The sequence below is a fragment of the Apodemus sylvaticus genome, chromosome 6 (genome assembly GCF_947179515.1).
Source record: "Apodemus sylvaticus chromosome 6, mApoSyl1.1, whole genome shotgun sequence".
In the NCBI taxonomy this organism is placed as follows: domain Eukaryota; kingdom Metazoa; phylum Chordata; class Mammalia; order Rodentia; family Muridae; genus Apodemus; species Apodemus sylvaticus.
In genome coordinates, this window is record NC_067477.1 from 116,611,361 (window position 1) to 116,628,079 (window position 16,719).

Here is a 16,719-nt window from a genome sequence, read left to right on the forward strand (position 1 = left end):
GGTTCTCATTGGGGGAGAAAGTCACATATTAAGTGGTAACGTGAAGGGCTGTGGACGATGGGATAGGAGGGGACAGGGTAAGAATTAAATCAAGAATATGGGCTAGATGTACGAAAAGCAGCAAAGAAAGTGTTCCATTAAATTTAGAGAAAAGGAAGATGTAAGGGCTTTCCCCAGCAAGACACAAGTCACATCACAACTCCTGAACTTAAAATATAAGCGTATACATACTAGCAGAAAATCACTTAAAGAATTAAAAAAAACCTAAGATATCTAGAAAACAAAAAAATAAAATAAAAACCATATGGATGCAGATGAACAATGAATGGAAATATATATGTTCTCAGTCCATGTTTCATGTTGGTTAGGAGAAAGCTCCAAGCCCATTTCTACAGATTCATCAGTGCATTGCAACAAGTTCCACCACAGGCTTCCTGTTATCCACATAGCTTCTCTCAGCTGTGGTCAGGGTGGGGCGCGTTGAAAATCTCTCCACTTCCGGTTTCCTTACCACATTTCAGCTATGGCCACACTCTGTGTGCCTTAGGTTTACTGGTTCTATCCAGCGATTGCGACCCGTTTACTTCCTGTGGTTCTCAGGGGTCTCTGACTCCATAAGGCACCAGCGGCCTTGGGGTCCAGAGTGATGCGTGGTGTGAACTTCCTAACTTTAGAGTTCTGTTTTCTCACTCTGGAGCTGTGTCTGTGGGCTGCTCTTTCCCTTCGCAGACGACTCCGACTCCCTGAGGGGTGAAGTCAGCTCCAGCTAATCTCTCATCTCTTTCAGTTTGGTCTGTTCCTGTACTACCTCAGTCAGGTGACTCGTGCCTTCAGACTATGGCAGGGGAGGGCTACTGTGGGCATTTATAAACCCCTCAGTTTCCATTCCTATATCCTTCATCCAGTACTTGCTCAACATCTGCTGGGACAGTTGCCTTCTTTATTTACATTTTGGCAGAACTGATTTTGCACAGTAGTTATAATAAACCGTGTCTGTGAATGTGACCACCGAACCCAAGGCAGTGGTGCATAAGCCCTCACATAGTCTTGGGGTAGATGGAGCTAACACTAAATCCAGCCTTCACAGCTTTCCTTGGCACTGTGGGGGAAAGGCAGAGCTTCTGAAGGGAGTCAGTGAACAGAAGAGCCAGTCAATACTCATAGGAGTGTGAGTAACAGGGAGTTACAAAGCACATCTTAGATTCAGCATTAGTCCCTCTCTCCGCCCCTCTCCCTCTCAGGTCACCTGATCTCTGCCTCTGCTTGATTGACACTGTAGGTTGGACAGTTATTTATTGTGAAGGATTGTCCTGGCCTTGGAATGTTTAGTGCCATTTCCTGGTCTCATCATCATCATCGTCATCGTCATCATCATCATCATCATCGGCATCATCATTACCATCAACAACAATGGCCCTACCAGACATGTCACTAACATCCCTGACAGCCAAGTGACCCATTTTGTAGGGAATTTGACTCTGGCGAGCAAGCCCTGTTTTATGATGATCAGAATCTCCATTTACCCTGGATGGAGAAACTTACAGGGATTTGGGGCATAGTCTGGGGGCAAACTGGGATATCAGTCAACTGACAAATATATTCATTCTTGGTTGTGTCAGGGCTGTGCCAGCAGAGGGGTGTTGTGTTGATGATGGGACTGTCCCAAGAGTTCTGTTTCTCAAGATCTTGTTGCTGTACCGGGCACATCTGACTCATGCATTTTTCTTCCTTTTCTGTGGTCCTCCAGGACGATGAGAAGTTTCCCTTGTAGGTTGACTGAGTGGCTGAGTGACAGCAGGACTAGGGAAGGACAGATGTGAAGGTGGGTGGAGTCGAGAGGTGGGAAGGGCGGAGCAGGGAGAGCCCACCGGTGTAGCCTGAGCAGACACTGTGCACAGGCATTTACACCAGAAGTTAATGGTACTTGATGGGGGATGGGGCTGGTTCTCATATTGTGATGATGTTGTATTAGCTTTTTTATTTACATGTTTTGGTGTATGAGTTCCTCTGATGACCTGACAAGTTTTGTGAAAGTCTCAAACATGATTAGGTTTCAGGATTGTTCCCGTGACTGTTCAAAAGGAACAAATATTTCCATTCTCTGCAAGTTTTTATAAGGTGCACCCGAGAGTCCGTTTGTGTTTCAGCTTTCTGTTTTTGGTTATCATTTTGGTGTCCCTTTCCAGGATGAAACAGCTGAGTCCTTCAGGCGATAAGTGACAGGCTGTAGTCAAAGGTCAGGGTTTGTGTCTGGACACGAGGATCCGTGTCTGTGACCTTCACATTCCTCCCAGGCCCTGAGAGCATGGTTGAGCATGCCAGTGGCGAGTCTGTGTCAGGGTGAGCCTGTCTGGGAAAATAACAAGTGTGGAGGGGAAGAGAGTGAATCAGCTTCACGGGCTGGCAAACGGCTCCTTCCCTCTCTTCCTGGTATGCCAAGTGGGAGGAGGATGAAGCAGGTTCCACAAGGGCAGGTGCCCAGAATTCAGTCATCTGGTGCCAAGATGCAGGCCTCCCTAATCTATGCCTGCACTTTGACTAGGAGGACAGAGTAGGATCTGCGGTGTGGCTGTCCCGTCCTTCCTGGATTGTGCAAACCTGTGACTCATGCCAAGAATTGTCCATGCCTGGAGCTGGTTCTTTCTCATTGGGTAACTTTGTTTCATTTTTGCTAGGAGGCGTATCTTTCGAGTTGCAGGGCAGTGATATCTACAAATACCTAGTAGGAGCTCAGTGACTCCAGCAGCCAGGATGACAGCAGACGAGTTGGTCTTCTTTGTGAATGGCAAAAAGGTAAGTGGGAGTTGGCATTCGGTTTAGAGCTTCTGCTGTCTGAGAAGGGACATGTGTCATTTCTCTTATGTGGACACTTTTTTGGCTTGTTCTGGTCTCATCCCTTAAAAGGTATTGCTGTAGTTTGGAAACTTTTGAGCAAGAAGAACACAGGCAAGATACTCAGAGGGCGAAGGAGGAAGGGGAGGGAGAGAGAGGGATACCCACTCCATGATAGTGGGCACACTGGCTCAGAGATGGGAAAGGAATAGAGTCTAGGTGAGATGAGATGGGGTCACCAGTAGTTCGCTCTGCCTGTGATTAAGTAAGTCTAGCCTGGTGTTTTGAGGGCGCTCTTTACTACGAAGAGCAGCAGGTGGGCATCTTTATGCTAATGCCAGGACATAAAACACATATAATAGCCGCTGATTCTGATCTATGATCCTGTACATAGCTTTAACAGCTAGAACTGATTTACTGTGTGGTGACATATACTGACACCTTGTGGCAAGCCATTATTGTCATCATTATTTTCAGAAAGGACTACCCCCCCCCCCCCCATCTCTCAGTTCTATATGTAAATACTGCAAACCCCTTAAACATCACTTGTGAATGTAGACAGAGAGGTATGGGGTCCACAAGTCCCTGATAGCCCGAGAATCTTTGCAACTTCAACTCAGTGCGGGGAGAGAAGGAGTAAGGTAAGTGTATTGTTTCTGGTGCTGTTTGCCTCCCTTCAAGGTGCTCCCAGCACTGCAGCTTCCTGTGTGAGATCACAGGAGAAGAACTGTCATTTCCCCCCACTGCTGACCACATGGACATTATAAAACCACGAGTGGACCAAAGGATCCCCCAAAACGATTCTACTTTTCTTGTTATGTTGACATGTTTGTGTTGATTGAAGACACTGAGTAACTTCTGAGGAGATTTGCAAGAATGAACATGTGCTTCCTAGAATTCCTAAGGACTTAGACTGCCAGGATCTGCTTGGGTAACTAGCATGGAAACTTTAGGAGCCATTTCAACACCAGTACTGTAAAGCCTGTGGATTCAGTGTGAGTGATCCCATCCTTGGATCCCTGGATCTCTCTGATATATTGCCTTTTTGAGTTGGGCAGGTGGTACCAGGACAAGAGCTAGGGTGAAATATCTACACTGGTCGTAAGGCTTTTGCACTCAGTATTTTAAATGTCTTTTGTGCTCAGCAGTTACATCACAGAGGTGTAAGACACAGATGTTAAACTTGGCTTCCTGGAAATTCTGTGTACACACAGACATCATCTTTGGGACGTTCATAAATGAATTTTTTTCAATGAGCTAATGGGAGGTTCAAAGTACTATGAAGGTGATATCTTACTCTAAGGTACATGCGGTGCTTATTTGTGTGTGACCTACTGTTCTTCTGAGGGGACAGCTTGCTGTTAGCCTCTGTGTCTAGAAAGGAGTGTTTTTGAGGCAAACTGGCTTGGCTGAAATTGCTTCTCCTTGCATTTTATTGGCACTGTAGAGAAGTGATTTTTAGATTTTTTTAGAGTGTAGCATCATACCAATCCCTTCTATCCTTGGGAGCTTCTGATCCTGTCAGGTTGTCGTGATGAATAACCAGCCACATTTGTCATTTAAAAAGGTGTGAGCTCTCGGGAAAGTTCCAGAAGGATGGAGAAAGTAAGGGCAAATTAGTGAGTGGTAATAAGCAACAGCATGCAGGGCAATTTGGGCGAGCGGAGGCAGATTGAGTAAGTTCAGATTCATTTCCTTCTTCAAGATGTTCTAGGCATTGGGCCACAGATGTTGTGCAAAGAAATTACCAAAGAAGCAGTGGAAAGATGGCAGCCGGTTCTCCTCGGGAACCTCTTTCTTTACTGTTTTCGACCCTGTGCATGGTTCTATCTACACTAGTGGGCTTAGAGAGGGCTCAGGTATGAGGCACCAAGTGCTTGTGGGATCTTCTGGGAGTGGCATTGACATTGGTGACCTGTCATCTTCTGGACTCAGCACTAAAGGGAGAGAGTTGCCAAATATTTCACCAGCATTGTGGTGATGTCCTCTTAAGGGGCCAGGATTCTAGTCTTACTGAGAGGGATGCAGGAGAAATCCCTGTAGGAGGAGGGTATAGCTGGAGGCAAGCAGATTTAATTCTTCACTGATTAATTATAATTTTAATGTTATAGATTTAATGCATATAGTATATTATCATCTCTTAGGACCTTCTCCCTTTCTCCATCCTCCCTCCCTCCCTCCCTCCTTTCCTTCCTTCCTTCCTTCCTTCCTTCCTTTTTTCAAAAACAGATCTTACTATGTAGACCAGGCTGGCCTCGAACTCACGGAGATTGGCCTGCCTCTGAGCCTTGAGGGCTGTGACTAACAGCATGCACCACTACAACACAACACAATGTCCAGCAATCATTAATTTTTTTAAAGTCCAAATTTTCAGAACAATCTATTCACTTTTTAAAAAAATTCTATGAATTTATCCTTTCTCTCTCTCTCTTCTCTCTCTCTCTCTCTCTCTCTCTCTCTCTCTCTCTCTCTCTCTCTGTGTGTGTGTGTGTGTGTGACTAGTGTGATGTACTATAAAGGAGGGAGAAACATGGGGACAAATGGTACACTAAGGTCACTGATGCCTACTGGGAGGGTAATAGAGGTGATTTGGGTCATTTTTTACTTCTTCTCCAAGAAAATAAGTTTTGCCTTAATAACCAGGATATTGAGCCAGCTGGAATCCTGGGGTATTATAAAAGAAAACTAATTAAGAAAAACATTAATTTTAAATTTGAATTAAAAATCAGACAAATATGTTGTATGTTGACATATTACCCATATACTCCACTTCCTCCCCTCCCCTCCCGTTAGCTCCCTTTCTCCCTACATAGTTTCACTTGTACCATCATGTCATATACATACACACCTACATACAGATAAAATCTATGGATCCCAAATGAGAGAAAGAACGTAATATTTGTCTAAGGATTATACTTTGTATCTCATACTTCCCTTTAAACAGTATTGAAGGGGAAATTCTGCAAGTTTCAGGAATGTATTATTTAGAGTCAATACAAAACTTAGAATGATTCATGAGACAGCAAGAAGCATCTCACTTAACTGGCTCTGGTTTAAGGTGCCATTTCAACTGTTCAGAGCTAATTCTTTTGACGGCATCAAGGATTCCTCAGGAGCTACGGCAGGGAGCGTTGGCTCATGCATTCCATGTCATGAATGATGTGCATTTCTTACACCCTCTGCTTTACCTCAGACCCCAACATGAAGGGGCCATTGTTCAAAGAATACTTCTATTATCTGCCCTGTCACTTCCTCTAGGTAACCTTCCTGAGAGTGATTTAAATACACTCAAGCCAGCCCTATCCACATCATGGATGGGATGTAGTATATCCACTGCTAACAAAATGCTTGAACCTATTAAACTCTGGGAATGTGAACCAATACCTCCACTTTGTCCATGTAAGCTTAAGGAGGAGTTTAAACACATGATTTCTAGTTAACAACATTATGCTAGGTCTACCTTTACTTGTGGTATGGCAGACCACTATATGTCCTATGCTGTCCAGTACCTGCAGGAATATGGGTCCTGCATGGTGACATATCAAGAGGAAAAACCAGGATTAAGAAATAGGGAAAACAAGAAATAAAGAAGCAAAAGCAATAGCTAGGACCAAGAGGTCTCTCCCAAGCTGATGACTCATGTGAAGCAGAATTCTTATGAAGTACAGCATCGTGTGTTCTATTTGCAAAGAGGAAAATGGTCAAAGTCAGCAGAGCAAAGTCAGACTATCTTGGCAAAGAGAACCAAGGGTTCTGCAGACACATCTGCCTTGGGACTGATAACCACAGCCCAGGTGGAAGAGCCTGGTCCCCAGAAGCTGCCGCCTTGACTCCTCTGAGAAGATACAGGTTCCAGCCCTGCCAAGTCCATTCCTGGACAAGGATATAGAATTAAAGTTCCTATTCTTTCATTGGGGCCTCTGAGAAAGTCTTGGATTGGTCTGGCCCCTGATACTGCTGTGAAGGAGGAATGGATTTGTATATGATACAAAGGGTATCCCTTCTTTTAGTTTAAGTTGTGAGGCAGATGTTTCTTTTCTTTTCACTTGAAGAAACTCTGGGGCAAATATATAGCTCAGTTCTCTTAAAAGATCTGTTATTACAAATTCTCTGCCTTTAAGTATGGGGAGTAGTGAAATGGCCCCTCCTGGATCTTCTTTGAAGGTTTACATCTGGGAGAACATCTTACATTGGCCTTTTCTGCCTTACTGAACACATGGATGGGATTTTGTCTTGAGAAGGCTCTTCTGTCGTAGTGTGTTCATGTTGTTAGTGTGTAGCTTGTTACACACAACACGTTGCTATGAGCAAGGACTACATATCCAGCTTTCTCTCATCACACGCAGAGTCTGAGCAGGCATATTCAAGCATGCAAAGTTAGAGTCTGTGCTGATAGCTCCAACTCTAGAATGTGTGGCTGGGAAGAGGCAGGAGAAATGAGGTGACATACTGGACTTAGAAGATGCTCTTGGCAGCATAGACCTTGAGCTTCTGTGGTGTGTCCAGGTGGAATTCTAGGACCCACGGGCATGATTGTGTTTTATAGCTCGTGTGTTCATTTTTTAATGGGATTGTTGAGAAAACAATGCCTTGATTGTCATGGTCTATCTACTCTGTGTCCATTAACTCTACAGATTTTGGGGTGAATGATGAAAGTGAGGAAATCACCTGAAAAAGAACAGAGAGGTGATTCTTTGCTGTATTTTCTTGGTAGGTGGTGGAGAAAAATGCAGATCCTGAAACAACACTGCTGGTCTACCTTAGAAGAAAGTGTATCCTGATTCTTCAATGGAAATGAGGGCGAGGGGACTATGGGGCTGTTCTCTGATGCTTACATAATTTCCCAGTGACCTCAGAGAACTCTGGACAGCTATGGCACTCAGTATAGCTGGGAGGCCTTGGGTAATCCTTGACTTTCTAGACTGTAAACTCTCAGTCCTCAAATGAGAGGCTGTTCATGGTATCGTTTCATATTTCTTCAGCAAAGAGTCTGGAGTTTCAGGATCTTCTGCGCCCATGAGAGCCCCATGAGCTTCATGGTCATTTCGCCTTAGGAGTAGTGGGCTCTTCTTTAGTTGACATTTGTTTATCACATACAGGATTATCCAGGAGCCTCTCTGGACCTATAGGCCCACAGAGACCAGAAAAGGGGTTTCTATTACTTTTTCTTGCACTGTTGGGTATTGAACCTAGGGCCTTCCATATATTAGGTAAGCTATATTGAGCAATACCAGACAAGGGATCCTCCTGAGAAAGGATGATTGCAGTGGGTACTGTGTAAGGCATCAACTGCTCAGTGTCAGGCTTTAGAGACACCAAAGGAAGGAGACACCTTAGAGAGGTGGTTCTCAACCTGGGTGTCACAACCCCTTTGGAGAGATGTCAAATGGCCCTTTCACAGAGGTTGCTTATCAGATAGCCTGCATATCAGGTGATTACATTATTGTTCATAACAGTAGCAAAATTACAGTTATAAAGTAGCAACAGAAATAATAGGGGTCACCACAACATGAGGTATCAAAGGGTCACGGCATTAGGAAGGCAGAGAAGCACTGTTGTAGAGTGTCCTGGGCTGCTGCTCTTCATCCGTTGTGGGGAAGGCTTCTGTAGGATCCCACACCTTTTGTTCTTTCGTGTTATTAAAGTATTATGAGACCCTGGATCAAAAACAACAGAAAATATAGGTGCTGACATTTAATGAATACTTGTCATGTACAGGCAACGTTCAAAGTAGTTTGTATAGCTGATGTCACATAATCTTTACAGAAATTCTGTGGAAGTATAACATTATCTCCCTCTGAGAAGAAGTGAGGCCAGCACTGATTAAGTGACCTGCTTTTCACTAAATATATTCTGGGCAAGTTCTGTCAGACCCTGGATGGAAGGTACAGCCATACATTTCTCATCCAGGCTGGCAACTCTCTGGGACCCGTTGCTCCTTTTGACATCTGTCTATGGTCCTCATCTCTGTCGCAGAGGTATGAATGACCCACTTGTTCAGTACTCACAAACGTGAGCCCAGATTCAAAGTTAAGAGCCTTAACTTTGGTTCAACCCTCTGCTATCAGACAGCATAGAGGATGACTTGGTATGGGCATATCTGAAGGTTCAGCAGATGGCCCGGGTGGCTCCTCTGTGGGTTCAGTGAGTAGGAAAAGGGAGATTCTGATACCAGTCCAACCCCACTAGGAAGTTGTTGAGATGAATTTCCATGTTCTGAAAACAAAGCTCATTTTAGTTTTATACTAGTTTCAGTTTTCCTTTCTGAAATTTAAGAGCCCCAGAAACTCCTTATCTCAGTGGTCTGGTTTAGTAAACCAAAGCTCAAATGAAATTTAAAACTGAAAGTTGTCACGGAAAGTATAAAGCCTTCTTCCTTGTAGCCTGGGTTGGAAGTTAATTTGTAAGAGCAGAAGAAATGTTCTAGCCTCGCTTCAACTCCAGGGTTTCTAGAAAGATGTCAAGGCTAGAAGATAAAGACTAGACTGCCGCCATACTGTCTCTGTCCATACACTTTCTAGGCATATCTGCTGAAAATAACTATATATATCTCAGATAATGAGAACAAAGAAGCAAACAAAGAAATCTTGAAGTCTTAGGACACCTCTTTGGCAGAGGAGGAGGTGGATTACACACAGCTCTGGAGTCAGGAGACTCTGAGTCAGAGGACTATAACACACAAAATGACACTGTGCAGCTCCTGTTACAGTTTAGGCCTCAGCTTGGTTTTGCTCTGCATTTTAATTTGCAAAGAAATAGTAGCTCTTGCCTAAGCAAATTGCTGTGGAAATCAAGAGCTTTCAATGTAAGATGTGATATCAGTTTTCTTTGTTAATTTTATCTTGAAAATGGAGGATAAGGTCACCTGCTAATAATTTTCTGTGTCTCCCATCCTCAGAAGAGAGATGGGGCCTTAGGGACCATCAGAAACTAAGCAAAGAGACCTGTGCGGCTCAAGAAAGATGGCCACATTACTGCTGTGGGTTTGGAATAGCCTACCAGTTAACAAGGGAACAGATTATCTTTCCACAATATATGTAAGAGCTGGGTCCATTATTGGTTCCCAATCTTTTATTTTTCATTTGAATATATTGTGGGAGATATTAAAGAACCTGGTTCAACTTTGATTTTGGTTTCTGGGACTTTATCAGCCTGTAGATTTTAGGGTAAAAAAAATCCAAGCCTTGGTAAGTCCTCAGAATGGCTGAGAAACATCACTGCTCATCTCAGTGCCCCATATGCTGTCTTTGAAATGCAAGGTCCTATTGCTCAAACACTGAGAGACCCTGAGCCTGGAGCTTGTGTCCTGGGTGGTGTTATGTGGGCACTGACTCAATGCAATGGAGCTGCTCTGTCCTTACATCTGAATGGTACAGTGCAGCATCATGGATTGAGGAGGCCAGAGGTCTGAAGCCTCCTGGATCAAGGGCTTCAGCTGTGTGTTAAGTTGGGCCTATGAGGCTCTACCCAGCATTCCCAGCTATTTGTAGGGTCCTTTCTCTTGGTCTGCATCCTTAACAAGTGGCTGCTCAGTGGGGCTGTGTGGAACCAAGCTTGGCTGTGGAGAAGGAGGCTGTGGGGCATGCACCGTGATGATATCCAAGTATGACCGTCTTCAGAACAAGATCATGTATCCTTTGCCTGCTGCCTGGTGCTCCATGGGAAGGCAGGATGTGGATCATCTTGTGAGTGAGTGTGTGAGCATGTGTGTTTCTGAGAAGATGTCAATCATGAACAAAGAGTATAGAATGATGTCTTATAGGGCATCTTTCCTGGCTGATAAATGGGGACCAAGCTTTGGACTACTGATAAAATGACCATTCTACATGACATCCCATAAAATCTTCTTCCAACACTTCATAGTATGTCCCCGAGTTTCTTCCCAGGTTCCTTTGGCATTGAGAGCCTAATGCTCCTCAAGCTGAATAATATGAGAACTCATGGCCCAGACCTACGTATTCCTTGATCTTCTTATATACTGTTTCCTGATCTGCATGTCCTCTCACCCAGGAATTTTCTACCTGGAAATACTGGGCCCAAACAGAATCTCCTCTAAGAAGTGCTGCTTGATGCTTCGTGGCTGAGATAGGTCCTCCTTGTCTATGCAGACTTCTTAACACCCTCTACACAGCACTCCTGAATCATTCACTGCCAGATTTTTACATCACATTTCCACATCCACTTCTATCTCCTGCCTCGACTACAAGCTTTTCCAGGGTAGAGATTTCATGTTATTTAGCCTTCCTTCCTCAGCCCCTAGCACAGATCTGGTACATTGTTAAGAAACTGGTGTTGTCTATTTTGATGAAAGAGTGATAACTAAGGCAGGGATACAGGTAAGGGGCTAGAGTCCCATCTCTACCTTTACTCTGGGGAAATGGAGGAAGAGAGGGAATGAAAGCAAAAATAATGTGAATTTCTAATACTGAGGACCAAGGAAGGGTCCTGCAGAGAGAAGAGCATGCTTCAAGGCTATAGCCTGCTGAAAAGTTCCTTCCGGTGCCCTCTTTCAGTGGGATAAGAGGTTGCCTAAAGTACCTCATTTTCCTTTGTTCCAGTTTGAGACTGGTGTGATGGTAGCTGGCCCACTGGGACTCTAAGGAGGCCCAGTCTCAGCTGGAATAGAGCCCCTTTGTTCCTAGCTCAGGGTCTTAGGTGGTGTGGCAAGGACAACAGCAGCAGAGACAAACAGCACAGAGCAGAGACGCTCGGAAAGCCCCCAAGCCCTATGAGGCAGTCCCTGTGCTGCTCTGATGACTCCAGTGGCAATGGAACGACCTTAATCTGTGGTTCTAGTCATTTTTCCGTCAATGCCTGCTTGGCCCCCATCTGCTCCTTGCATCATGTTGCTGTGACAACCGTGGAAGGCATAGGAAACACCAAGAAGCTGCATCCTGTACAGGTGAGTAGGGTGGTAAATGTGAACCAGAGCGTTTCGCAGGGGTGCTTGGGTCAAGGCTGTAGCTTTGCTCTGAGACATTGGGAAAAACTTCACAGCCTGAGTGACAGAGGTTGTTCCAGGGCCCCCTCTGAGTCTCTTCTAGATGCTACAAGGTAGAGAGAGCATGCACCCACACCCAAAGCTCCCCTATGACTAGGGACAGGATGATCTAACACTGCATGAGGCCTCTGGAACAACAACAACAACAACAACAACAACTCAGCTGAATCCAGTGTCCAGGGGCATCCTCACTCCAGACGTGGGAAGGCAAGGAAGGGCATCTTGTTCTTGAGTATGCTTTGACAATTGACAGTCCCCCAATTCCAGATTTCCATGACTCCCCATAGAAGCCCATGTACTTCCTGCTGTATCGAGTGGTAATTACAGTTGCAACACTCATCTCCCGCCCCCCGCCCCAGATAATACAAATGTCGAATTAGTTACTTTACACATTGCCTGTGCAAAATGCCTGTCCCGAAGCAGTTAGAGATAAGTAGTAAGGGCCTTCTACCCTTGCACCAGTCTCAAAACCGGTACAAAGGAAAATGGGCCACTTTCATAGTTAAAAGAGTAAGGAAGAACTTATTTTAACTCACAGTTTGAGGGTACTCGTTCCCATGGTAGGGAAGCCATGGTAATCAGGGCTTGGGGCACCTGGGTATATTGCACCCACAGTTATGAAGCAGAGAACACCAGAGTGCTCATATCTCGCTAGCTTTACTTCTTTTATCCAGTCCTGGATTCAGCCATTTTACCCACCTGGACTAATCCAGATAAACCCTCATGGCCTTGATGAAAGGAAAGCTTAATCTAGTTAATTTCTCAAGGGATACACCCAGAGGTTTGTTTCCTATATTATATGTCCTATAAAGTTATTGATCAATATTAACCACCACGAATATGGACTGTCATACCTTTACTCTCTTGAGAATGAAGATAAGATATGTGACTCAGTTGACAAGATTGTTTTCCTAGCATGCATGGAGCTCTGGATTGGATTACCAGTACCATATAAACTTGGTATGGGTCACTGCCTACTTGTAATCCTAGTCCTTGGAAGCAGGTAGGAGAATCAGAAATTCAAGGTTATCTATACCCTCAGCAACTCCAAGGGCCAACCACACATACTTATAGATAGCTCACTGGAGGGGGGGGGGCGTTCTCCCTTGTGGAACTAGACCTTGGCATTGGACTGAAGTCAGGAACCAAGAGGGAGACTATATTGCAAATCCAGGAGTTTGAAGAGAGCACTTGGATGCTCTTAGGCCAAATTGAAACAGGTGGAGGCAGAACAGTGAGCAGCCCCGCCCCAGGATAACTAAGGCAAGAGTTCCTTGAAAAATTGCAATCAGAGATGGTTCCAGAGTTAAACCCAGGTCTTAGTCCTTTCTTGGCCATTTAAAGAGACATGTCTTTCAGGTGGTGACACTTCCTTGGTCTCCTTCCAAGACACCAGGCACTAGGGCCTCCAGATAATCAAACAGGTTCTGTTCCACAGGAGGAGCCCATGATCTAGTCTGTGGTGTCAGAGCAGGGTGAGGGTGATATTGCTTCATCTCTGTTTCTTAGACAGGAAAAGGTTAGCCTCTAAACTTTCCCAACCTGCAAGAAGTGTGAGCTTAATTTGAGCCTGTTGTTTTCTCTGTAGCAAAATGAAGAATGGGTAGTTTGAACACAGGAATTGTACCCACCCTTCCAACAGCGTCAACACTTACTCTTGGCATTCTTATTTTATCTCCATATAAGCAGCATGACTGATTCTACTCCCAGTGCATTTGATTTTCCTGTTTCCTGGCTTTCTCATGTTTTCTTCTCTTACTCCCATTAGTGTGATATGTTGACTCCCCACAGACTGCCACAGTATCCAGGTTCTGGCCTCAGTCCTGCCCTTCTCCATTCTTACACTCTCACAGCAGCTACATTTAACACCCACTACCTGCAAAAGGTACACACTTGTACTTTCAACTTTGACCTCTCCTCAGAAGTGAGACTCATTTGCAATTGCCTACTTGACACTACAGCATAAATGTCTAATCTCAACTGTAGGAAAAGTCCATTTTGTCCATAACATCTTTCTTCTTGCTTATTGCTCTACTTGAGCCAATGGCAAAGCAGTCCATTCTATTTTTCAAGATAAGAATCTAGGAGTAATCTTTGATCCTCTCACATACTACACCCTGTCCATCCAGAAGTGGGACCCTCTCTCCAACCTAAACCATCTATGACACCTCCCCCATCTGTTTTACTCTCCATACTTTGGTCCATGTTATTATCTCCTTTTGACTGGCTATACTATATCCCACAGACCCATTTCTGTGTTTGCTTTTAGAATGCAATTTCCATTCAGTGGCCCAGAGTGATTTTTTTTTTTAAAGACATGAATCACATCACTGCTGCCTGAAATCTCCTAAGGCTTGCCATCACACAGAGAAGGTTCTGTAGCCTGTCCTGGCTTGTGAGGAGCTGCTTTCCCACCCGAAGTGTTTAGCATCAGCAGGTTCCGCCCATATTCTCTCAGCCACTCTGGCACGCCAAGCTCATGCTGTATCAAGCCTTCTTGCTGACAGTTCTCTTTTCTTGATCCAAACTGTGATATTGAAACCAGACTCGAGATCCTTTCTAGAGTGGTCCAGTCATTCTGGATCATATAATCTTGTACACATTTTCTGCACAGCACTGGCGACCACATGGAACTTTTCTTATTCCATTTTTATCAGAATTACACTATTACAGTATGGGTTTCATGTAATCTCTCCCCATCTCTCTTCTCGGTTTATACAACCTTTCTATGCCTACTGCATACTAGGTTCTTGGTCCATGTTCACAAAATAAATGGGTAGACTACAGATATAGATGTTACAACATCCTGCCAGTTTTACTCAAGTACCAAGAGAGATTCCCAAGAGACAGATAAAGAAGAAAGTGGATGAGGAACAGGAACTTTTAGTAAAATCCACCAGCTTTGTGTGGGAGTTTTGTGGCATCCCATGCATATAGCAGCCTCAGCTTCGCTCCTGTTCCAGTTCTCATGTCCGCCCTGTGCCCTGACGGTGCCTTCCCTTAACAAACCAGAAAGGCAGTGGTGGGTGGAATAGAGCACACTCTGTGGTCCTTCAGGAGTGGTGCTTGAATTTCACTTCAGGCTCATGTAGCCAAAAGAACACAGCACCATGTTTCTGTTTAAGATACTTGAACCTTGGTAAATTCCTAAATTCCCTGTGCTAGAACAATCAGTATTTTCTGAAGGACTTGCCCACTAATGGCTAACGTTGAAGAATGCCTACAGAATGCCAGGGACAATATCAGGAGTTTAAGGTTGTCCTGGAGCCTGTAACCCAAGCGGTTCAGGGGGCTAGGCTGGAAGGAAACCAAGTTCAAGGCCCGCCTGCACTACACAAAGAGACACCATCACAAACAAACAAACAGTAGAAAAAGGTCTACAGATGTTCAATGATAGAGTCCCTGCCTAGTACGTTCAGGGCTCTAGGGTTGTTCGATAACAAACAAACAGAAAGAAATAAGGAGTGGTTAAAAAAAGAGAAAAAGATAAAGGGTTTTATGTGAATTGCCCTTTTAAATTCTTAGCTGTAATGATGACCTCTGTTCTGAGGATGAGGGATCTGTGCTGCTTCAGATGGGCTTGGTAGCCTGGTGGAGACCCTCACAGCTTTAAGCAAATATGAAGGATCTGGGGAGGTGGGGTTCCTGGCAACATGAGCATGTGTTCTGTGTCTTTTTTAGGAGAGAATCGCCAGAAGCCATGGTTCCCAGTGTGGCTTCTGCACTCCTGGCATTGTCATGAGTATGTACACACTACTCCGAAACCAGCCCGAGCCTACTGTTGAGGAGATCGAGAATGCCTTCCAAGGTGTGGACCTTTAGGCACAGCCCAGGGAGTGGGATGGCACATGGGTCCTGAACAGGTCAATACAGTGACAGTCAAAAATGGACTGGGGATTCCAGATGCTGCTTTTCTGAAAGCTCTGGCCATAAAAACATGGTGGCCAAGATCTGCTGGGCAGTTTGTCTTCTGGTTGGCCAGGTTGGTCCTTGCTTCCTAGGATGTCTAGAACCTATCCTTTATGGGCTAACCTTGTCCCAAGACAGCTAGCATAGAGGACCACTGATATTTGGGAAACTGACCCTTTAGTCCAGTTCCTCATGTTGTGGTGACCCTCAACTATAAAATTATTTTCATTAAAACTTCACAACTGTGAATTTGCTACTGTTATGAATCATGATGTAAATGTTTTTGGAGACAGACTGTTACCAAAGAGGTTGTGATCCACAGGTTGAGAGCCGCTGGCCTAGGGTCCCATAAGATAGGGTTCTTTCACTTGACTTCCATCAGAAGAAGCTTGACCAGGGGGATTGCTGCTCAGGAGGATGAGAGACTCAATGCTGAGCCACAGCAGTTGTTGGCTTCGCAATTCATCTCCTGTGACTGGATTGTAGCTCTCTATCTAGGGAATTAAATCCAGAAAGTTTCCCATCTATTCAACATCTCAGCAGATCACCTGTTCCAACTTCTTGTGAGCCCTATGTTATGTACTATGTGAAGTGGGAAGGATACAGGATAAAAGACGGGAGTCCCTTCCTCCAGGGACTCCACTCTGAAGAGGAAGCATAACTGGTAATGTAGTATGAGAAGCTCAATGGGAAGGCGATCAGACACTCTGGAAAGGCCAGGGTGGGCTCGTTGTAGGCATTCTGGAAAGGCATCAGGATGGATGTTTTAAAGACAGAAATATAAGCAGGAACAGGACGCTATAGGCAGCAGGCATAGAATGTCAAAGGTCAAGCACATGCAGCAAAGTCATAAGCTCCTCCTTATCACCTGGGAGGGAGCATTGACATTACAACTTTCCCCTTGGCCATAGGAAACCTCTGCCGCTGTACAGGCTACAGACCCATCCTCCAGGGATTCCGGACCTTTGCCAAGGTAA

General features: G+C 44.7%; 1 protein-coding gene across 1 annotated transcript in view; it reads left to right on the forward strand.

The window, feature by feature from the left end:
• Positions 1 to 2,637: 2,637 nt before the first annotated feature.
• Xdh (xanthine dehydrogenase) overlaps positions 2,638 to 16,719 on the forward strand; it is a 64,755-nt gene continuing 50,673 nt past the window's right edge. The window contains exons 1-6 of the mRNA XM_052186300.1: positions 2,638 to 2,793; positions 7,547 to 7,604; positions 10,366 to 10,462; positions 11,629 to 11,734; positions 15,515 to 15,641; positions 16,654 to 16,715. Of these exons, the coding sequence (XP_052042260.1) occupies positions 2,752 to 2,793; positions 7,547 to 7,604; positions 10,366 to 10,462; positions 11,629 to 11,734; positions 15,515 to 15,641; positions 16,654 to 16,715 (492 nt within the window). The 5' untranslated portion in view covers positions 2,638 to 2,751. The remainder of the gene's footprint in view (positions 2,794 to 7,546; positions 7,605 to 10,365; positions 10,463 to 11,628; positions 11,735 to 15,514; positions 15,642 to 16,653; positions 16,716 to 16,719) is intronic.